General features: G+C 38.0%; 1 protein-coding gene across 4 annotated transcripts in view; it reads right to left on the bottom strand.

Moving 5' to 3' along the window:
* Positions 1-25,218, bottom strand: part of CDH13 (cadherin 13) — a gene marked incomplete at its 3' end in the record, with an annotated part of 467,396 nt that overhangs the window by 281,178 nt on the left and 161,000 nt on the right. For 3 of the 4 annotated variants that reach the window (XM_082062395.1, XM_082062394.1, XM_082062393.1), the window contains one exon: positions 19,085-19,293. The exons of the other annotated variant lie outside the window; for it this stretch is intronic. In XM_082062395.1, coding sequence (XP_081918521.1) covers positions 19,085-19,135 — 51 coding nt within the window. In that variant the 5' untranslated portion in view covers positions 19,136-19,293. The remainder of the gene's footprint in view (positions 1-19,084; positions 19,294-25,218) is intronic. 4 annotated transcript variants of the gene reach the window in all.

A 25,218-nucleotide genomic window follows, 5' to 3' on the forward strand; every position in this document is an offset into this window, starting at 1 on the left:
TCTATAAACTACAAAGCCTACATTCAAAATATAACCAAAGCCATGAAGACCAAACCAAACAAACCCTGAAGGAGAAAATACTGCTAAAAAAATTGAGAGATACGTAGAAAACAACAGTAGTTTTTTTCCAGTAAATTTTTAAACCCAAGCTGCAAGGACTGATGGACAGTAAAACCATTTGCAAAGGAAAAAATATATCTCTTTTTTTTCCCTGAATTGTAATGCAAAATTGGAATGCAAAGGTATTGGCTCTGACTTTTTAGTGACACTTGTGATAGCCAAAAGCACATGCCATCCCACTACTAGTGAGGTCAAGTCTCTGACTAACTTTCCTGGTACTCCCTCTCAAGCCAGCAGCTCTGCTAGAAACTAATGCCAGTGGGTCCCCACTGACAGCAAGTGTTCCTGGCAGCTGAAGCCTGACATCAGTGCAAAATATTTGTGCCACCCGTGATTTAAACCAGGCTTAGTTTTGGGTGGACTACGACTAACCCATGATTAAGATCAAATCCTTCTGCTGGCAGAAACAGCATTGAATGAATGTGAAATATGTATGCACAGTCTTTGCGTACTGTTTAACAGCCTATCTCATAAATCCCAGTAAAGACATTTCACAGCACCAGCCAAAAGTTGTGTCGCGTCCTCAGCACTTCTCTCAATATTATTCAAATGCCAACGTTATTAAGTACTAAAACACTAAATATGAATTTGATTAGAAAACAAAGGCATACATTTTTATTTTAAGAAAAACAAAGTCTTCAATGAACCTGAATTTCTCCACTGCATACTTTCAATGTTCGTATAAAAACATACACATTCCTTAAATACCAAATAATCATTTTTTTTCTTCCTTCTTTCTGTAACATGCCTCTCAGCCAGATCATGCTCATCCATTTTCAACAGTACATTGGTCCCTTCATAGCTGCATACAGAAACTTGGCTTAAGAAATATGAGCTTAAAAATCACCATCCTTTGCCTGTCTGTTAAATAAGGCAGAAAATAACAAAATAAAAGAACCAACATCCTGAGCTAAGATTAAAAGCTGCATTCATATAAAAGAATGGTGTCTTTTTACCATTGAAACTGAAGCTGTAGATTATTCTGTGCTGATAAAGTACTACAGTGGGCAAAGAACTTTCTCATAATGAACACTGCTGTAAAACAATTTATCTACAAGAAAGGAAACAAGTTTGCATAATCCATTTATGGGTGATTCAGCTTTAGAGGAATTTGTTATATAAATATCTCTCACCCTGGGGAATTGTTTTGCCAAAATAACTAATGAAAGTGTTTGAGCAACTTAACACTGATAATTAATAGGGTTTTTCAGTATCACAATGGACAGTGACATCTTCTCATGTACATTAACCATGTCACCAGTGAAGACACAAAAGCTTGCAGACTTCAAGACCCAAATGCATCAGGAAGCAGAAAATGAATTAACTTAGCACTTGGAAAAAAAAAAAAAAAACCCAACAAAAAAACCAACAAAAAAACCAAAAACCAAAAACCAAAAAACAAAAGAAAAAAAAAAAAAAACACACACAACCAAAAACAAACGCTAAGTAGGTGACATGTTTTAACTGATCATCAAAAGGTGTTTTATAGCACTTTCTTAAAAAACATTCCTTAGCTCAGTAATTATCACTTTTAAAATCTTAATTAATAGTTCATCAATTCTTCAACTGACATTTCTAATATTCTGCTATCGTGCTGGAATGTTTGACTAAACATAATCAAGTACCATTATGTTGTCATACACTTAGCCAGCAATCACAAGTTATGTTTTAAGTTTAGGTGTCAATATTAAATCATCAAGAATGATTACCGCAGGTAACTCTCACAATCTCATCAATAATGCCTTGCCAGCTACAGTTCTGTAGATCTTAAAATTTACAGTGAACCTTGCCTGCTTTTGTGGTCACATAATTATTTTTATTATGCTTTGTGGCAATGTTGGCTGCCAAAAAAGGTTGTCCTAAAACCCCAGTGTGACAAAAATCAATTTTCAAATGCAAATGAGGGTGCCACAGGTGACATTTTTCATACCCAATAAATTGCCTGTCTGTGGCTTTGAACTAATGGACACATAAACAAGAGAGATTGGTGCCAAAGTATTGCATTATAATCCTAGCAAAGTTTTACGAGACTCGTGCTACAGGCTGCAAAGAGAGACTAAAACAGAGGGAGGGGGCATGAACAATTTGAGGAAACCTGTAGGAACAGATATAGCTTTTTTTTTTTTTTTTACATTCCTTTATTGTTTTTTGAATTCAAATTTCCCATCTATTTACCACCCCTCCCACCTGCTTTTTTAAAGTTTCGCTGTTTTTCATGACCCCTTCTGTCTGCGACATCTTTTTCCTCATTATTATTCTCCACTTCTTCTCTTTTCTATCCCTTACCTGTCTTCTCAGTTTCTCTCCTAGAAAATTTGTACAAACAGGATTCCTTCCCATTGTTCTTTTGTAATTGTGGCAATACTGTTTCTATTTATTTCCACCTCCTTGAGGTGACAGGCATTCCCTGGCTGGGAAATTATTCAAAGCCACCTGCTGTAGCTGACTCTGCAAAACCAGAGCAAAGAGCCACTAAGGTAGAACTCAAAACTTTGGCACGTTCTTCCAAAGCCAGATGTCCAGAGGACAGCACGAAAACACAGTTTATCAATGCTGTTAAGAATCTTCACAGCAGTTAAGTATAGGAACAAGCTCAGATTAAAGCTGTGGGTAATGGATAATGAAGCAAAACCAGCAGGTATCTCAGGGATCCATGTACCTCTTCAGGTACCAATTTGAAGTTTGCATTTTCAGATTATTTTGTTTACTGCACAGGTACAGGGATTACAACCAGATCACTCTTGGACAGGGTTTCCACACACACACACTTTCTTTTTCTCTAATTCACAAGCATCACAATTTTTGTATTAAATCACAAACACAGATCAGTTCTGTGTTACTAATTCTGTGTATTTACACGACAAATACATTTAAACCTTCCAAGAAAATATAAGAAAAACACTGAAACTAGCATTACCTTTAAAAACAACAAAGACTTCAAGTGACTGCACAGCTCATGTCAGCTATGGCTACACTTCACCAACATGAGGAGGTCTGCATGTGTACAAAACAAATAGCAGGGGTTTTATAGGCTTATCTGAAGCTTATCTTGAATGATCACAAACTTCCTGAGCCTTCAAATTTCAGTTAGAAGTCCTGAGAGATATTTACTCTTGTGATACAAACAGAAACATGATAAAAACAATATTTTTATGCTGTGTCAATAGTATTGTTTCTGACTACAGCTGAAATGAAAGATATGATTACATAACACCTTTTCAAACCTCTGCAAAAGATTTAAGTAAAGTTCAAACCTTAAGCTTTTGAAGCTTTAATCTTGAAATAAAGATCAAATTTTACTTTTTTTTTTTTTAACTTTTTTATCATGTTAGGAAAATATGAACAGTACTAAATGACAAAGAACTGAATCCTGCATTAGACTTATACCCATGCATATCCAGTTTCAAGACTGTGATAATAATTTGGGGAAAAAATGTTTTAAAAAAAAAATTACTTTTATTATTATTGCTGGTGCTCCTTAGCTGCGTTTTGAGTTTTGTCTGTTTTGGGGTAGGAGGGAGAACAAGTTTCTAATACTGTGCAGGCATAACCTCAAAAATACAGTTTATGCCACTTCTCTGGTTGGCAAAATACCATCAGCGTACTCCTCAGAGGCAACAGTTTATTCCCATTGCCAGAGCAACGCCTGGCAAAGCGTGCATATGGAATTCAGGGCAGCATGCCACAACCATCTCCACCCTGTTCTTCTGAAAAGAGAAATTATGATGGGAAGTATGAAACATACTGTTCCCTGCCTTTTAAGGTCACCACAGACATTTACTTCACAAGCTAGCTAGTATACACAGCTTCGCTTTCTTCCATTGCTCCACTTCTTCATGGACTTGTAACCCGTACAAACATTTGGAAAGTCTTTAATTCCAAAAGTCCACAAGTGACTTTGGTGACCAAATTCCCTGATCAGATTAACTATCTGCATCACTGCTGGTAATGCAGAAAGTGCCTGGCAGAGACTTCCCAGATGGTGGAGAATTACCTTCTAGTAAATCTACACCCCAGAAGAGGACCATGGTCTCTTCATCCTCTACCAGCACAGCAAATACATGAGGGTTGCACATGCTATAGATTGGCACCAATTAATGCAGAGCTCAATTTTACCCTGTTTTACAGTTCTTCCTTTCTGGAAGGAGCTTCAAGTTGTATGGACAAAAAACCTACCACAAAACTAAGAAACAGACCCAAGGATTTCCAGCTTTTTCTGATGCTGAACCAGATTTGATCAGATTATAACACAAAATAGCAGAGATACCAGCCAAAAGATCAATTCCATCAGATTCACAAATTTATCTGTGTTAAACAACAACAAACAAGTAACTAGAGAAAAATATATATTTAAAATAACATCCAAAACACAAAAGAAAATCTTCTTAGATACCAGTTAAGTTTGTTGTCAGTATATCAGGGCAAAAGATTTACAAACAAGTTCAGTGAAAAATCTACAGAGAAGTAGCTCTACAGTAATAATCTCCACTACTACTGTCCAAAGCTATTAATTTATACAAGAAGTTAATTTAAAAACCAGAAGACATAATGCAGCATAGTCTTACAAGTGCTTACTAAATGTAGAGCCCTAGGGCTTAGTGTACTTTCATTTTAAGTAATTGTATTTCACGTGTAAATAATAAAGACTTCAATATGCTGGGATAAGTGAATTTAGACTTGCTAATAGGTTTCTGTAAATCATCCCTTATTACGTCACTTCTCTGGGTAGTCTGTTGTGTTGACAGTTACTATAAGAACAGAGCATTCCCGTTTCCCTGTAGTAAACACGAAAGAGTCACCTTAGGAAAATCTTTCATAATTAGAACAAGGCAGGTACTAGACCTATCCCTCGCCTTATCTATGTATTTGTAGCTGGAGTTCATTAACTTGTCAGCACTGATTCCTTTTGAATAGGAAAATGAAATGAAAAAATGATATGCAAATCAATATCAACTGTTAAGTCATGTTCTCATTTAGCACAGTGTCAGATATGAAATACTGAGAATTTAAAAGAAACTTTCTGGTGGAAAAACATGCTTAGCATGCCTTTTTTAATAAGAGAATTACTACAGTGAATTAAGCTAGTTGTCATCCCATGATAAAAGATACAGCACATTAAAAGTTAAAGAAGATCTTCTATAACTTTATTTTTATTTTCAGATTTTTTTTTTAAAATGACATTAAGCTTAATAAATGGGAGAGGCATTTTAAATATATAATTCTTTGCCATTAGTTGGCACAAAAGCTGTGTAGCAAATCCATATATATCTAGAGAGAGAGACATTTGCTAAAAGGACTTCCACATAACTCAGCATTATAAGTCCACAGACATACTTTTGGAAAATACATTTCACACATGTAAATCACACTACTATCAGAAGGCTCTACAAATTAGTTTCATGGACATGCGAAGTAGTAACAATGGGGTTTTCAAAGGCCAGAAGAAATTTCTTGGAGCAGAAGCTAAACGCAAAGATCTGTTTGTATATCCTGATTATACTGAACTGTTTATTACCTTTCTAGAGAGAAACAGTCAGCAAGCTCTGCCTGGTAAACTGGAGGCCACGTAAAGACCTCCAAGAAGCCACCGCATGTGCCCCGTGAAGTTAAGCTCAGATGTAACCCACCAAGTGGATGGCTTGGAAAAGAGTTAAATCAAACAACCAAGTGTAACAGCCTTGATTTTAAAATTGCCAGGTCTCTGCCAGCAAAAGGTAAAAGGTCCCTATTACCCTGTATCTGAATACCTTCAATATACTTATGAAGTATCTCCATTTCATATAGAAAAATCTGAGGTAGAGAGGTATAAAAGTGAAGATTGCCAGTGTTACAGCACTTTTTTCCTTTTGTCTGAACTCTGTTTTGTCTGGAAGCTCTTTGGGCTGATGCTATCTTTTACCACATGTATGAACAAGGTCTCAAAAGCCACAGTCTTTGTCAGTGCTTCTATACTACTAGAATAAAATGAAGGAGAAACAATGCAAATGCAAAATATTTTTGCTCTCCCCCTTGATTCTCCTCAACACACACCCTTACACTGGAAGCCAGCGTCTTATCTTCCTATTGTCTGGAGTCAAGATTAATTTCCCTCACCTTATTTTCTCATTTTATAGCGTTAAAGACTGAGTCTTAATCAAGTCACTTATCTAATTCACAATTGTTCTGAAACACATTTTCAGTTAATAAAATGATCCTAATACAGCCTAATGCACTGAGCATCAGCTAAAAGAAAAGACACAATAATTACCAGCAGTGACAGGGAACTGGGAAAGCCATTAAACAAACCAAAAATAATTTCTGCCCCCTCAACCCTCTAACGGTCCCATATTTTCATACCAGTAGAAGGTACAGTAATTTTGTCCCTCAAGTAAACCAGCTACTTTCCTGTTTAATAAAGAAATTTTAAAGGAACTGTTTTCTTTTATATTTCTAATATATTTCCCATTTTTTTCCTGTAACTGAATTAAATACGACATGTTAAAGCAGGAAACATTTCCATTTGGAATACAGTTGACTGAACTCTTCTGGCAGATGTTAAATATATTAAACATCATAGGACTGAACGGAATCTGCCTTATGGTATTTACAAATTTGAGATATATTTTACAGTAATTACAGTCAACACCCAAAATCTGGGGTTAAAAGGCCCTGAATAAATGTGAAATGTCTGAGATCCTCTAAAGAGCTACTTGATCAAAAAAGTATTAATTTTGAAGAAATTCAGCTGAAAGCACAAAGGACATTTAAAATAACTGAATTTTTTTTCTGTTTCATAAACAGAAAATGTAACTGGCGTACTGTGACTGCCCACTAACATTATGCACAACTAATATTATATATATCAACCTGATGATAATACTATCCAGTAGAAAGGACTATGCCATATGAAAGTCCCACTAATACATTCAGTTTTCCTGGCAATTAAACAACATGGAAGCACTAACAATTAACATCAAGGTCACCCTCAAATAAATTTTGATTTGGACACTCCTCATAACAGATTTATGAGTAGATTCAAAGCTCATTAAAGTCGGTGGAATGACTCCTGTTGACTTAATGGAGATTGCATTTGGCGTACTGCTTTCTGTGTTTTCCTATGTCAGATTAATTACACGGTTTTGTGAATATTCATGCCTAAAATCAACCCTGTAACTTAAAGCTTCAAGCCTTACATCACGTATACATGTAAGGCTGTTCAGCAATGGAGTGTTACAGATGTGAGCCAAATTCGGAGTAAAATCTTCCCCAACTTTGACTTTTAATCCTTAAACTGAAGATTTAACACCCCTTCCCCTTGCCTCCATCCTAATTCCTGATTTGAGGGTCAATATGAAGCATAACAGACTTGGCTGTTTTTTATGACCTTATCAGCTTTAAAAGAATGTTTTTTGGGAGCAGGGAGAAGAGAGCAAAGCACATAAGGGAAACGCAATACAGTGGCACAGAGGAAATAAAGCTATCTGAAGATAGAAAGTTACTTAACCTGCCCTGCATAGCTACATAAGCATTTACGGACACATAGTTTGAACTATCTATAATTCTTTTGACATAGATGGCAACAGAATATGGAAAAAAAAAAAAAAAAAAGACAGGAAACGGTAGAACTTTGCATCATAATGAGCTGACCACACAGAAGATTTGACAATTTTTCCCCTGACCTGCTACTGGAACAATTCACCTCTGTTGAAAACCAAGAGAGGAGTAAACAAAAATTGCTCAGTATCAAATTGCAGGCATTATTGAAGCAGAGTGGATAGAACAAACAGTTGTTAAGATTCTGATCTTAGTTAAGTGGTAGGAATATTACTTTGATGAAAAATTTCCACATATTGTTCCTCTTTTTATTAGAAAAACCCAGCCTACCGATTTTCACATATTATGTTTCTCAACACAAAGCTACAATGTATGCTTTGAAAAGAACAAGTTTTAAAGTCTCTCTTGCAAGATATCCCACACTAATATATTAGTAATGTTTCTACAGAGACAGCTGGAAAGAAACATGTGAACAGTTCCAATGAACCTCTCAGTTGTGGAGGTTCAGTTTTTAATATAATTAGTGACAGCAAATGAATGGCTCTATAACTGATGTCTGTTGACTGAGCCGATACCAAAACAAATAATGAAAACCCCATTTCCTAGCCCAGGAAGTCAGTTTAAGTGTTTTTATTTCCAGCAGGCAATTCTGGTGCAAAGGGTTGGTAGGATTAATGCACACCAAGTCACATACAGAATACTAGTGTAATAAACATCTTAATCTAAGGCATAAGTTTATAGTTTGCAGCAAGAACAGCAATAAAAATGTAAGATCTAGTCTGAACGTTCTTGTTGCCAGACACTGTCACGCTGGCCCACAATGACTGAGCACACCTGATCCCTCTGGGGGCTTTGTCTACCAACAGTCTTTCAGCAGTCATAAATTCCCTATCAAACAGAAGCAGCTGACTTTTTATTTCATCTTCAGGGAAAAGAAAAAGTCACAGGTATGAGAATATTCTTCCCACACTTAAAAGAAGCTGCAAAGTGTAATATTTGTCAGCCAATCAGGAATTTTGAATTTACTGGAATTTTTGTTAGTGAGTTCAACAATATCCAAATCAAAATTATATGCCTCAAATGAGAACTCGAGTGCCCTATTTCATAGGGGCTGACATGCTATTTTATACACTACACCGCTGTGCTTGAAGGCATTTTGATACAGCCTTTTAAACTATTAATAGTGCAAACACAAACAGATTTCTTACTAGCATTTATTTTTTGAGGAGGTCAAAAATCAGGTAATAGTAACGTGTACTAATGTCAGCGCATGTGTAAAGTCCTCAGTATCTCCTAGGATAGTCCAGCACTTCACAGGATCATAACCTTGGAATCCTTATACAAAAAAATTTCTATGTCAATATCTGGGAATGAAAGTTTGGTACAGGCTTCCAGATTTTAAAAAACTTGTACTGTCACCTTTCTTCCAGATGATTAGAGGATAAGCCTTTATACAGCACAACAGTATCACCAATACTGCCTTGACATTAACTGTAGAACGGGGTACTTGGCCACATCAAATATTCAGTAGCTCTCCAGTGTGATTAGTACCATCACAGAGACAAACGTACTTTACTTCGAGTGAAGCATTTAACCCATTGCTGATTGATGATGCAAAAAAGGACTCTCTGAAGCAGCAGAAGCTACAGTATGGTACTAAGATCATACAATTTAGTCCACAAGAAGGCTGATATGCCAAGCGCTAGAACCGGCTCTCATTTTAAAAGGATTATAGTCTAATCCTTATCTTAAAAAGCTGCATATACTAGATCCATGATTCATTTATCTCAAAATCACAGGGTAATTCTAGAGATAGAAATGGAAGAAAATTATTTCAAGATAATTTCCTGCTGAGTTCAAACATATGCCAAATGGTTCAACAATTATTGAACACCATCAACCACAAGGGTGTTTGCTGACTTGCAGGTAAGTTAAAGCATATCTGTTCACAGTAGTTTGGACAGTTGCTGAATAAATTACTTGATGTTGCTAGAACTTCAGTCAAATCAGTTACGACAACAATTGCTGAAAATATTTTAACAAATCTATTCCTACTCACCAGGGAACTTCTTGTTTCCTGCTATGCACCGAATTGTAGCCATAGTGAGGTTGTCAAGAAACAAGATGCAAAATTCAGTCTCTCCTTTCCTACTACAGAACATGTTTTCCAGTTATCCTAAACAAGAATTTTACTCTTCCAGAGTAATGAAGGACACTGAGAAATTTTAGTATCTAGAGAAGCCAATGACTGTACATAGCAGGACTATTGGCCACTTCAGATAGACCTGCTGCCTCTCCACTCTTTTCCTGTGTAATCACCGTACCTACGAGCAAAGGAATAACCAGCAAATAAGGAATTTTAAGTTCAGAAGGAGCCATCTGTCCTTGTAGTTGCAGAATCAATTCTTGAGGGAGGACAAATGTAGATTTTTATCCTGTGATGCTCCATTAAATGCTTAAGATGTGTGCTGAGATAGGTGTTACTATAATAACCATAATAAATGTTCTTTCAGGTTTGTGAAAACCAGCATGGAACTATTGGGGCAATCATTAGGGATGATTATTGATGCCTCTGATGGAGAGAAATGACTAAACTCTTACTCAGGCAATCACCTTTTCATGTGAACAACTTCTCCTATTACGGCACTCTCTCAAATCCACCCTGTTTCTGGAAGCTGATAGAAAAACTTATCACGTGAAAACATCAGCAATATTTTGTGTCTCTGACACACAAAAAAAGAACCTTGACTTTAGTTTTGAACAGAACGTAATTTCATCTCTTGGAATTGTGTCCGTTCCTTAATAAATCTGAGTGAAACTGGGGCAGTTGTTCCACATTGACATTCCTGCATGTCAGATGAAAGAATAACCATGGAAGAAATGGACAACTTTTCCTCTGTACCAGGAGTCTCACAGGTTCTTCTAGTTTCTGTAACATCTCTTATTCATTACAGATTTGAGGAGATTAAGGATGTCATGGCATTTTTAATATCATATAAAATCACCGTGTCATTTTCCTAAACCCGTTACAGGAAAATGACTCTGTTCTTATCCTGATGTGAGAAAGTATTGTAAGTATCAACAATATATATATATGCAAATACCTCTTTTTATAGATGTGCACAGACATGCACGCACAAATATTCTTTCCCTGTGTGCTTAATAGTCACACTTTAAGGATCTCACAGGATGAAAGCCACTTTATAAATGAAAGATATTACATATCCTATGAGACTTCTACTTATCCTTTATGATCTGGCGTAATGTTCTACTAAATCATTCTTAGCCTGTTGCTTTTCCACTTATATCCTCATTTACTACAATGAATTTTAAAATTAAACCTTTTCCAAATGGTTCCTTTAAATGTTCCCCACACCTCTGGCACAAATTTCCACACAATTCCATCAGTCTCTGGAGACTAACACATAGGATTGGCATAGTTTTCTGTCTCATCTGAATACTTTCAGGCTGGACTCAGAACAATAATAACTTGGAAGGAAAAAAAAAAAAAAGTCATCAATGCATGATGACTTATCACTCTTCCACAAAATTTAGTGTTTTTTTTTTTCTCTTTTAATGGATAAAGGACAGCATCCTAGATCATAAAAATAAGATAATTAAATTCAAAACGTCTTCACACATTCATCTAACATTCGAACTCTCATAAAAAATGTTTTAGGGCCAAGAGGTAAATACGTATTTTCTTGGCACTCTATGCCAGGGTGAATTTTAGTTCAGATAAAAGACTTCAACAATCTTTGAATAATTTCTCTCACTGAGTTTTATGGGAGTTTTGCCACTAAGTCATTTGGATGAAGTATAAGACCTAAGTGTGTTTTAAAACAAAACAGAATAAAATTGTTTGCATTCCAGCACTGCATTTGTTCCTGAGCTTCCAGAAAAACTTTACACCAGAAGCACACCAAGCAATAGTGAAAATGTCCTATGGTTGATGCCTGTTACAGAATCCCAGAATGTCATGGATTGGAAGGGACCTCGGAAGCTCATCCAGTCCAATCCCCCCGCCGGAGCAGGAACACCCAGATGAGGTTACACAGGGAGGTGTCCAGGCGGGTCTGAATGTGTCCAGAGTAGGAGACTCCACAACCCCGCTGGGCAGCCTGTTCCAGTGTCTGTTACCCTTACTGAGAAGAAGTTTCTTCTCAAATTTAAGTGGAACCTCTTCTGTTCCAGTTTGAATCCATTACCCCCTGTCCTACCATTGGTTGTCACCGAGAAGAGCCTGGCTGCATCCTCCTGATACTCACCCTTTATATATTTGTAAATATTAATAAGGTCACCCCTCAGTCTCCTCTTCTCCAAGCTCCAGAGCCCCAGCTCCCTCAGCCTTTCCTCATAAGGGAGATGCTCCACTCCCTTGATCGTCTTTGTTGTCCTGCGCTGGACTGCAAAGAGAAGTAACTGAGAAGTCTAAATGCAGTTCAGGGCTGAAAGGTATTACAGTTTTAGATGTTTTTAATAAAATATGTTCATTTAGAATATATTTGCCTGTCATTTTTCATTACTCTGTTAATAAGTTGGAATAATTAACAAGGTTCAAATTTGTTTGAAAAAATCATCTAATTTCACCTTTGAATAAATGTTAAACATATTCTATACACAGCTCTGTTTGTTACTACAAAGCACAAAGTCCCTTTTCCTGGATAAATACATCCCTAGCTCACATAAAATCTGAATGTAGATTACTCGTAGAGAAAAACACTGAACATTCACAGAAGCTAACACCTTCTTGTTTCACAGTCAATTATTCATATTTCCAGTCTCTATGACCATTTTTCTTTCCTTAAATAATCAAGTGCTCCTCATTTACATGCCAAAGTTTCGCACTGAGGGAAATAGAAGGAAAGTTAACCCACACATTTGATCTAAGCATTTATACATAGAGTGAATAAACTTACAAGACACTTTGCCCCAAAAAAGGAACATTAAATTAATGAAAGCCACCAGTGGCTCGTGTTCTTTATAGTATTTACTCTGGTATTCAACACAATATGTAATTGTTGCTATGGCAACCGCCACATCTCTTGGCACCATAATAATTCTCAGATAAATGGATCTTTGTCAGAGCAAAATCCAAAGCCAGGGTATATGAAATCTGTATTGCTTTGGTGGTGGGAATCTGCAGAGTTAAGTCAGGAGTATAAATTCAGTCTAGGCCTGAGGGAAAGCTCAAGCCTATCAAGAGAGGTGAGGCTCTGCCGCAGAGCCTGGTAAAAGGGGGAGCATGACTATATATGAGAAATCATAACCGCTGTGCATCGCTGTGGGACTTGTGGGGTCACTCGGAAATGGTTCAGCAAAGAGGTACAGGAGTCACGTCCATACGGCACTGTCAGACAAAACTCCTGCTTCGGGGGTTTGATCTAAAGTCTGCTGGAATCTGATTATTTCAGCAGGTTCTGGATCGGGCTGGAGGATAAAAAGGGTAAAAAGTAGGTGACTGGAATTTCTGTGGAAAATAGCTTATTTCAGTGGAGAGTTTTCTTATATAAAAGGAGATCTTTGTTGTTTCCCCAACATCGAGTGGTCTGCACAGAGGATTTTTATAAGAATATAGCCAAAAAGGCAACCAAATGATACCACAGAGTGACCCATTGAAGAGAACAAGCTCTTGCTTTCATTGACATTAAGATGTATTCTGTGAAAGCTGCAATTTGCACTGCAGACCTTAAAAACAAAAAAAATGCACCCTATCTCTGGTGGTTAAAGCAGGGAAAAGTCATTTACCAAAATACCATAAACACACAGGTATTAAATTCTAAAATCACTTATAACTTGGCTTTTTATGCATGAATTCCAAGTCAGTACGTGTCTGCAGTGTGATAACGAGCAAAAATAAAAGTAGTAATAACAAGTTAATCATTTAACAGCTAGTGGAAGAATGTTATTATGTTCGGCTTTCTGCCAAACTGAATGCAAACGTGAGAAGATGAGTTCTCTTTTGTTTGCTCTTTAAGAAAAACCCATCTTCATATGCCTGAAAGACACTTTCATATCCAAAGGCAAAATACATCCACAGCTTTTCTGAAATAAATGGTATTCTATATACTGTTTTGATCAGGATAATAACTAATAAATGTATCATAGATATTGATGACCCCCTGTGACTTACTGTTTTGTGCCTTAAAATTAAATACAAAACATGATATTTTATTAATTCAGTACGTTATTTTTTGCAGCAACTGCTATATGCATAACCTAATAATGTGAAACACTTCTAGCCCGTTTGTAAATATCTCATATAAGAGGGCATCTTCATACTTTAGCACAGTCATTTTCAGCTTTTTTGGAACTTTATTTTAAACTGAAAAAATGCTAATATACATGAATGGGAATGATTACTTGCTATAGCAGAGAGGCTGATTCTTGATCTTATTTTTCCAAATAAACTATTGAACTGCCATATGACGAAACTCAACTATTCACTTCCTTGTGTGAATGTTTTTTCTCTGAGAGAATCCCGATTCAGAATAAGATTATCGATCCTTTATTATCTAAGTCAGAAAGCCATATATGTGGGATTTAAGGCTCTGGGCACTTTTTTATCTCTTATCAATAAAATTTGAAATCTCTGTACCGCAGGGATAAAGCAGAGAATAAGATACAAACAAGAAATGCTAACGTTTAAATCCGAGGACCTTAGTTTAATTATTTCTGTTTGATACTTTAGGAAACAGAGGCACAGGCCTAAAGCAAGTGGCACAAACATATACATCCAGGCAGTGACTTAGTAGGAAACAGAATTTAGATCTGCAAGGCGGCTGGGGAAGTTTTCAGCCAGGCTGCCTCTCCTGTCCCTGCTATAATACATATAGCAGGGTACCGATGTTGGGAAAAGCAAGGTTTGACAAAGGGGAAAGTAGAAGCAGCACATCTGAGTAGCCCCAGCTGTTACAAAGTGGACTGGACAGAGTAGCAGGACTAGAGCAACTTAATTTCTTTCAACCTGATCTACTGCTGGAGATGATTTTAAACTTTGTCTACAACACGCTGTCTCAGGGTGTGCTCCTCCCTCTTATCTCTTCTTTCATTCTCCTTTTCATTTTCCATCTAGTGCCTGAAAAGTGTCCTGAGGGTTTGACAGTTTCTATCTAATCACTTCATCCTTCTCTATGGAAGACTGCTGAGCACCATGCAGTGAAGTTACTACCGGCCTGGAATTTCTGAATATCTGCCTGCCCTCTTATCTGCTTTGGTGCCAGACTCTTGATACCTCACTCCCCCTCCCCTTCACCCTGTGTCTGTGACGCTGCAACAAAAGTTCTAAATAACTCCCTTTGGTGTGGGAAAAGAAAAAAAAAAGGCTGCATTTTGCCAGCACACACACAAAAAAAGGCAGAGAAATACTGTTTCCAAAGGTTTTCTTTTAACTCCCAGTGTACTAAGGGTATATTCATTAAAACCAGCATTAGATTACCAAAGGGTAGAAGGACTAGCAGACAACCATTTTATTACCCTTGGAGGACACAGCTCAATTCCCAGCTTGCTGCATTTTTCAACTCATAATCTGTTACAAGACTCTACAAAAGTGTTGCTATACTTTCTGTCTTCCACAAACCAGACTCTTTACATTAATTAATTAATCTGCTAATGTCTGGTCAAATGCTCAGATGTGATGAAATTTTCAGCTTTTGGTTGTCCTACTATTTCCATAAAATAAAGCAGGGACCAAGCTCTGGATAAGACACAAGTTTAAAAAATAATTATTACACCACTTACTGGCTCAGCCAGTTTGTTTCCAAATACAGCTTGCAAGTGATTTGTTTTTCCATTAGGGATCTGAACCTTAGCAATTCTGTGAATTATCCAGAATGAACCCAAAGTTCATCTTGGGAAACCTGGATGAATCAAAACATTTCCCTGTCTTTTTTTAACATCCTCAAGCACTCAAGTCCTGACCGTGTGAAGGAGCATTAAGCAAATATTGGGCAACGCTGACCACAAGCACAGATGTGGTACCCACCAGCACTACCCCATGGTGAATGCACATGAAGTTCATTTCTTTCATTTCATCACCCCGATTGCCTGAGGGTACAAGTGTGCACATACACATAACTATTAAAAACAGGACACACTGTAATGTTAAAACCTTCCATAGGCCTATGGCAACTCTTCTGTGCACTTATATGCCATATGTCTCTCAAGAAATGACAGTAGCTTTCTTGTGAATACTCCCCTCTGTCAAGACAGACAGAAACCAATGTGCCTAGCCAAAGCCATAGGAGGAAAGGAGCACTAACAGCAGGTTCTAGAAAGAAATCTAACTAATCTGATGTACAGATTTTTGCTCTCAATAGCATGTATACATATCAGTAGGTATAGACACTCAAGGGTATTTTGCTGAAACATTCAGACATCTGGAAAAGAAGCAGTGCTGTATATCTGCTTTTCTGCCACTAGACACTGCAAAAAAATCTGTGATCGGAGCACAACAGCCAAGTTGCCTGATGATGTTGAGGAAGCATCTATATTCTCATATTGCCACCATGGCCACATGTTGGTAGAAAGCTGCAGGCTCTGGCAGAAGAATAGCAAAACCAGCCCTTCAGATTCCAAAAACAGAGTTAAATAGTAAGTGGTATTCTAACAGCCACTCACTAGACTATGGCGGTGAAGTTAATCATATAGGACTGATCAGTGAGGCCAGCTGGAATCTTCCCACACATTCAGAAGGAAATAACTGCATCCCTCCATCACTAGAATACCAAAAGTGTTTCTGCATGCTCCAGATTGCACCTTTAAATATGGTTGGTAGCAATCACAAAGTTTCAGGAATTATGCTATCTCTTCCCAGGCTCAGGCTGCCAGTCAGTACCTCAGAGATCACTGTTGTCAGTCATTTCCAAACATGTTGGGAATCTGCAATTAGGAACATTAACAATGGGATTTCACAGATGTAGGTTACATGCTTTCAGAAAAGAAACGGCAGTTGCTGGCAATGGGGAAATACTTAAGAACTACTTATGCCCTAATTAAACAAGGTACTGTACTCTAAGTACTGAATGCTAAGCAGCGTTCTAGCATGTGCTCATCTTAACCCTACAGAATTATACTGAATTACTGAGGCTCCATCTGAGCATTTCTTAGCCAAGACTCCTTGCATAAACAGATGGAGCAGTTCTGCTGTTTCCATGCAGACACATTCAGACTGTAAAAGTACAGGATTAAGTTCAAATTTATCATAAAATCACTTTAGATAGGATGTTGTAATCTTTATATCCTTCTCAAGTATGACAAACAGAAAGACAGGACTGTCTGTGTTATGTTTAAAATAGGCAAACAATAGCTGAAATGGTTGGTTAAAAATCACTGATTTAACAGCTACAGAGTGCTGGCTGAGGCCAGAATAGGACAGCCAGCCCCAAAGATCTTATGCTTCCTCGATGAAGGGGATGATCTTCACTAGATGGAATTCCCAGGACACATCAAATGTAACTCCGATGGCATTGCAGACACCAAGGATCACCACATCAAAAGGGCAATCTTTTAGTTATGAGCTGAATATTAAAATCCATGAAGAAGTAATGAAGGCAGGTATAGATGATGGTGATTGCTTTGAGGAGTCACCTATGAGGCAAGACCGGCAAGTGGCAGCGTATGCCAGATTTAGACTGGATTTATCTCTGAAGCAGCACAAAGTGGTTGGAACAGAATCCAGGAGTGGGGCCAACTTAGACTTGGCTTTTGAATGTAGTCTGGTGATAGATTTCAACACTAGGCTGAAAGTAATATTGCAAGAACATTTTGAGGGGAGGCTATCCAGAACCAAATAGGACATGAAAAGGTCATTGACAAAGCTATTCAGTGCAAATACACATCTTTAATTCCTACTCATGAGGAAAGATTTCCCCTACATCATTACTTCTATAGAATAACTCCCCCTCAAAGACATTGAAGGGCTACTTCTCTAAGAAAACCAGAGTAAAACCTCAGAATATGATTCTCAGGGTCAGATCTTCACACATAAACCAATGCTCTGAAGTTTAACTCCAGACCTCCTGTCGAAGATGTCTCAGACTCCTCTGTGGTTTCAGCAATGTCTAACTGGAAAATGAGAATCCCCATTTTGAAACTGCTCCTAAGGTTTCAAAACCTGGAGTGAACACAAAACCGTTCGTTCTTGTGACTGCACCAGAATAAGCATGCCTTGCTAGTTCCAGACGTAGGACAGACAAGTGCCCAGATCTTTCAAGTGTAGTTTTCCCCCTCTGAATTTTTCCATATGTGGACTTAAACCCACAGCTTCACCATGTAAGAGACTCTCTCAAGTATGACCTTGCTAAAACTTCACTTTGTGAAGAAACAGAGTATTTAAATAAAATTAAATTCCATTCAAGTGTTCTGATAAGCTCTCTGCAGTTACACATTCTGGTACTTTCTCTCCTGCTGGCAATCTATATTCACATTGCATGCTGCTTAAAGTGCAGATCAAAACCTTCCCTCAGCCATGGACTCACAGAAGTTTGTTCAACCTTTCCCCTAAACCTATTTTTTATTTTTTATGGAAGACTGAAGTTATACTAAGCTACTGGTGGAAACATAATGAAAATGCTGGCAGCTGAATACCAAAATAAGACAATAGATCAGGCATTTTTATCATGGTTTCTTTATAATTGCTTGAAATTAAAGGTTTGTAAAGACAGCAGGCTCAATTCTCTAGCAAGCCACTGTCCTGCCTGCCTCTGTCCTACATGCCACAACACAGAACTGAAGTCAACCTCACATTTCCTTTTGTTACTTTCATGGGTGTAAAGTAACCAATTCAACCAATCTGTGAAGCACTTTTTCCCCCATAGCATGAGGTTAGTTTTACACTGAAATTCACAAGTAGAAAAGAAAGGACACAGCATTCAGTGGATAGAGCGGAACAAAAAGCAGTAGCGCATAGAAACAGAGTGTAAATATATGTTGCTATTTGTGTGTAGATGTTTACATAACTTAACACATAACAATATCAGATAAGCAAACCTATCTGAAAATTAAAATTCCAAAGCATAGCATTCATTCCCACATTCTTAGAAGTGGAGCAAATATGAAGGTTCTGTGAATTCCAAATTACACATTTAGACTATGATTTTTCCATTTTCAGAAATGACCAAACTGTGCATGTGTGCAGCATAATGTACACCAGAAGAAACAGCCAATTTTGATACTTGGGCTCTTTCATTTGAATTAATTATTTATGAACGTTTAACATTCACACATGAAGATGTATTACATCTTTTGAAACCCAGAAAATTTATATTTTAAATCAAACTAAGTGCTAAAACATTACAGCAATATCTAGAACAAAGATTGATTTTGATCTCTCTGCTAACAGATTAAAATTTCTTATGGTCATAGGTGGCACATGTAGGTATCAAGCAGCATCTCCTTGGCACTGTCTTCTAATCCTTTGTATTTATCTTACCTTTAATGCACCATGTTTTTCATTTGCTCCAACAATCAAAATTTCTGCCATATCCTCAGCATGCTCGGACCGTGCATGGACAAACAAGGCTCTGCCAACTTCTGACACATTCTTTAGCGCAACTAAAGACCCGTCATGTTCCACCTTGAAGTCTGGGTTAGAAACTTCGAAATTCAATTTGTTATTCCCCTTGCAGTCATCAAATTCCACTGTGGGGGAAAAAGAAGAAAGAAAAAACACAATTATAAGTATCCGCTTTGGAACATAGACTTCGAACATCTTTACATTATTGGCTTGTCTACAGATCTCAGGAAGAACTATCTCACAATCTAAAGGGAAAAAGTTTACAAGATGTTTTGTATTTGTGTGACTATCATTCACAGACAAATCTTATGAACATGTGCTTTCAGAAGGATGAAGAGATTTTGACCATGCTAACTGGGGATGTAGGTAATAAACTAAATAATTTGAACACAAACATTTTGTGATCACTCAAGTCAAATGCACAAAATGAACACCTAGTTCTACAAATTGTGCAGTAGCAGTAGAGACCTTATTATCTTCCTTGTCATAAGCCTGATCTCTAAAGACTTTTCTGCTGGCAAAGTGGTTTCAGATATCCAGTAAACCTTTATGCTTGGAACTGGTTGTTTACAGAATATTCAACCTCATAGTCTATTGCAAAAGTGCTACATAATAGAAAGCCCAGACTATAATGTTTCTTAGTAACTAGCAGGATTGCGCTATAGTCCATGAGCTGCACTACCTGTATAGCTAAGTTTATGAGAAATTTTAACTAAATAGTAGGTGTCAATTATCCTGTTTCACTTTACATGGGAGATTTAAAATATTTAGGAAGGATGGGACAAAGACAAAAATGTCTGTGAAGTACAAAGGTTTGAGACTTTGCCTCAAGTTCCTTCTCTGAGTCCAACAGATTCACTTTGCACAAAATACTAGAAAAAAACATTAGTGAGGTAACTACCAGCTATATGATTACGAGGTCTTCACCACAAACTTGTAATTGCTAAGTAAATTTTTCAGGTTTTGACATCTCTGAACAATATATTTCCATGTGGGTTTTTTTTTTTTTGCCAACAATCTGTGCTATATTCTCTACCTGCTCCTTGAGTTACTGCTGCTGTAGGCTTTTCACTTATCTTCATGTTCTCACTATTTTGATTTTACATTTCATTTCTACTGGATCTTTAAAAAATGCATTAAACTTTCAGAAATGGATACAGACAGGGCTACATGCTGCAGAAGATCAAAGACAATCAAGTTTTACTGAAAATAAAACACTTTGCATAATCGTTTAAATTCACTATATAGACTTGTTGTATTTGGTCATTGTTTTTAAAGGAAAAAAAAATATCTCAGATTCTCTCACAGCCTGGCCCATACCTAAGCTTTTCCTGACTATGTAATACCTATAACTGGTCTTAAAACACAGACAGAATCTCATAGTTGATAGCCAAACAACACTTCTGGGAAGTTACACAGCAATTCTCATCTATTTCCAGCCGTACCAACTTGAAGCCAGGACTGCCAGAGGACCTTGTGGAGGTCCCTCCTCTCTGGACATTCACCAGGACTGAATGTCAGAGTAGAAGCACTGCAGGGAAGAACTGTTGGTGGTTCCAGAATTTGAATACAGCTTCATTTTATGACAAATACAGATGAGAGAGGTTAAATTAAAAATTAACCCATAGCAAAAATCTCAAATGTGCAAACTTCAGAATAAGGCATAGAATACAAGACACTTAATGTCAAATGGACAGTGGGAGGTTGACCCTGGGCTGTGTCCAGACACCCACTCAGCAGCTCTCTCTGCTCTGCTGCAAAAGGACAGGAGGAGAAAATAAGAAGAAAAAGCTCCTGGGTCAAAATAAAGACAGGGCCCCTGCAGGGTCCGCACGGTAGGAAAGGCATCAGGAACCTGAGGTGGGATTTTAAAAGAACAGACTTGGGATCCCATGAATTCTCTTACTGAGAAGAGTCCAAATTCAATCGTCACCACAGTCTCTTGCATAAAATACACCGGCACCTAAAGGATCTGCTCCTGCACAAGCTGATGACCATCATAGGCCAAACAGAACTGACTTGGGGAAAATTAATTTAATCAACTGCCAATTAAAATAGATTTGGATGGTGAGAAAATGATAGATTTAAAGCCACACCTTAACAATCCTGCGCCTACTTTTCCTCAGGCTCAGCCTTCCCGGAAAGGGCTGTCGGGCATTGGAACAGGCTGCTCAGGGCAGTGGTGGAGCCACCATCCCTGGAGGGGTTTAAAAGGTGTTTAGACGAGGTTCTTAGAGACATGGTTTAGTGCCAGAGCTAGGTTATGGTTGGAGAGTCTCTTCCAACTTAAATGATTCTATGATTCCATGATTCTACCTCCTGCATGGAGTCCTTCAGGAGCTGCAGGGAACCCCTGTCACAGCACCTGGAGCTCTCGCTCTTCTTCCTTCTTTCCCACCTCTCTCTCCTTCTCCTCCACCATAGAGGAGAAGGAGAACCACCATGGGGTTCACCCCGCTCTCTCACACCTTTTCCCCTCACTCCTGGGCAGCATTTTGCCATTTTTTTTAAACACGCTTCCACAGAGACTCCATCAGCCTCGCTAATGGGCTCAGCTGTGGAACCACCTAGAACTGGCTGGAACCAGCTGGAACCGGCTCTGTCCAGCAGGGCAGCCCCGCCCCTCCTCACAGGAACCTGCAGTGCCCCCTGCAGGGCCCACACAGTAGCAAAGGCATCAGGAACCTGAGGTGGGATTTTCAAAGAACTTGGGATCCCATGAATTCTCTTACTGAGAAGAGTCCAAATTCAATCGTCACCACAGTCTCTTGCATAAAATACACTGGCACCTAAAGGATCTGCTTCTGCACAACTTTTAGGTTTGCTCACATATTTTTAACTAAAAGCTGTTCCCGTTTCCTCTGTTTTACTTGAGGGCAAGAGGACGATCCACGATCCTTGGATTCACAATGGGATAACAACCCAGAATTTCTTCAGCCCATTTGCCATCTCAATGAATTTTGCTGAAAGCAAGAGCGATCATAAATAAAAAAGAAACAAAAAACTCTTTCCCCTTAGACACTCCAGTCCCTCCAGACAAACCTATCTCGGTCTGTCATGTCACAGATCCCTGCTTGCAAAGTCTTACATTGCACTAGAAGGAGGGGATGAAAGACAGAATTTGGGAGCAGTAGCAGCTTAAAACACTTTGGTAGTGGTCAGACTGTGCTGGTGTCCACGCTGTGGGCAGGAACTGCTCCCAGAAATGGTCTTGCGCTCACGGTAGGATTTTGATGGAAGGTTCTCTGTTAGCAAGGTTTCCCCGGTATAAAACCACTGTTGCAATTTATGCTGGTAATAATATGGCAGGCATTTTAACAGATTCACTGCAATCTCCTAAAGCTATCAACCCACAAAAAAGACAAAATTTCCCTGTCACCACAAATGTGGGAAGTTGAAATTCTCTCTACTAAACACCACATAAATTGCAGCCTTGATGAATTATGAGTGGTTTCTCTTTTAACTTATTATTTTCCTTACATATTTAAAAAAAAAAAAAAAAGGCAAAACGAAAACCACAACAACATACAAACAAAACACAGGATCTTAGGACCTTGCTATATTGAATACATATGTCCTTCTGACAGACAAAATCTGCTGGTGATCTACTGACTGTTAATAGCTTACAAAATTTGGCATCACTCTCTGAGAAATTAATTTCAGGAGTGGAAAAAAAAAAAATTACAACCCTAACTATGACTATCACTTAAAAACACGAGTTAATGGTTCAGACCTATAGCATCACCCAAACACTACAGGTCACAGTCAAGATGGGCCACAATGTGTTGTGCTTCAAAAAGAAGGGAGAGGCTGGCTGGTTTTACCTCTCCCACCTTGCTGCTCAGCATTCACAAACCTTGAAACTTTTGCACTGTTGCCACCTGCGGGCACTGCAGAAATTCAAGACTACCTGCAGATTCAACACATGGAATCAGGAGATCTATATTCTGTATTCCTTTGCAGTTATGAATTTGACACCTTTAGACCTTTTATATTTTGCTCAATCCATTGACCTTGCTTTATGAAACCCTGCAACTTTTCCAACAAGGGCAGAAGTAGAGTTGTTTGAAAGTGGGAAACTGTTTCTTACCATATCTCATCCAAAAGCAGTGATATTTTCAATTCCCAGTTCTGCCACAGAAACAAGAGTATTTGAAGAGGTTAATAGCAAGGATGGGGAAAGAAAATGAAAAGGCTCTGGGAAGTACTGAGATGTAGGAGAGAAATTAGAAGTGAGTGGAAGAAGATGAAGAGATCATAAGGACAGGAAACACTCAACATTACTTGGACCAAGGGCCAGCAGAGATGAAGCTGAAGCCAGTTATTAAAAGAGTTGAAGCGAACCATAGCCTTAGATAAAATCCCTAGTCTGAAGCTAGGAGCAAACGCCAACTTTATCAGAATGATGTTGCCTCCTGGGCTGGGATGACCAGGGAACGTCACACGAGATTGCATTGTGTTCTCAGTCATTCTCATGATGGCCCTCACCTGGAACATTTGCTTCCTCAAATTCATGTGCCAAGTTTCAAGAAGAAGATACGGATGTCTCTTTTCAGAAATAAAACATCCCATTATAGAGAGTTCTTCCAATAAGATATTTTCAGATTAATATTTAAACAATCCCCAGATACCAAAAAAATATATAAAATTAGTTACCCAAATATATGCCACTCGGATGGATAGCCCATGCTCTAAGGAGACTGCCAAGGTTCATGGAGAGAGGAGACCAAACCATCTGGCAGTCTGCCTAACATGAAAAGGTGGTCTCCCAACACCTAACACTTCGTTGCCTGGCAACCATGATGACATATGATCCTTGTGATGTATGATGATGTTTATGATGTTCATGCACTTGTCGCAGAGCTGAGGAGTGAGGAAAGCCATGAGACTGATCACTGACATTTTCATACTGTCCAAGTATGCTCTAAAAGATGGAACAAATGGCAGCCTGATGAGAGTGATCACACACACTAAAATCTCCCATGTCCTCCTGCACACTCACTTTGTGTTAGGTCTTAAGGGGTTTAACTAGATTGTAAGCATTTCGAGTAAAGATCACTTGTTTGCTCTGTGTCTGTACAGCAATTGCAGCAAAATGATTCATGTTTGGTGCTCAAGGTGCTACAGAAATGCAAAAAATTAACAATAGTGACTGTCCAGCTATAGCCCTAAATTAAAATTTTGGTAATGCTACACCAGACATGACTAGTGCTTTTGTCTCATTGTCAAGAACTCAATGGGCAATTAAAACAATGATCTAATATTTATTTACATGAAGGCGGAGTTCTTTATTTATTGATGCATATATGACTCTTTTGATGTTCCTAGTCATGCTCCAGCTGCCAAATGAACATCTTTATTGTGCTTAATATGCCATATGGTATGAGACAGGCTCCAAAACTCCATGCAAGCCAAAATGAAGATGCTGCCAAGCATCTCCCAATGAAAAACAACATGCATGTCACTCATCGCTCTCTGTTCATTTCTCTGCCTTCTATATTAGACATTTACTCCTTTCTGTAAGAAAGCTCATTCACATATGACTTGTACAGAATTTTTGTGTCCACCAACAAATATTCATTATTAGTAATACCTGCATGCATCCCAAGGCTTTAATCACTAACTTTGAGCTTATCATCAAAGGACCTATTTGAAAAGGGATTCTTGTACAAGATCCCAAGTCCCTTACTGTAATGATGGGAAACTGAAGTTGTGATTGGAAATATTACCCTTTACAGATCTCAGCAAGAAATCTCAAGTTCCTGGAATTGAACATTTCAATGCATCCCATTCTGACTGTTTTGATATGCCACATATGCGAGGTTTCTACACAACTGTGATATTTATGATAATGAACCACAGATGTTTTAAAGAATACCATTTCAAAACATTGAAAGGTTAGCAGTTGGATTTCTTGCAGACTATAGGTAGAGAAAAGAAGCCAAAATAGATTTCTTGTATTGAAAAGAACATTAGAGGCTGATATATTCCTCTTCCAAACAATTTTTTTCCAAGTTTAATTCTTTGAAGTTTAATTTGTTTTGAACAGA

Source organism: Streptopelia decaocto (genome assembly GCF_964273445.1).
Source record: "Streptopelia decaocto genome assembly, chromosome: 11".
Lineage (NCBI taxonomy): Eukaryota > Metazoa > Chordata > Aves > Columbiformes > Columbidae > Streptopelia > Streptopelia decaocto.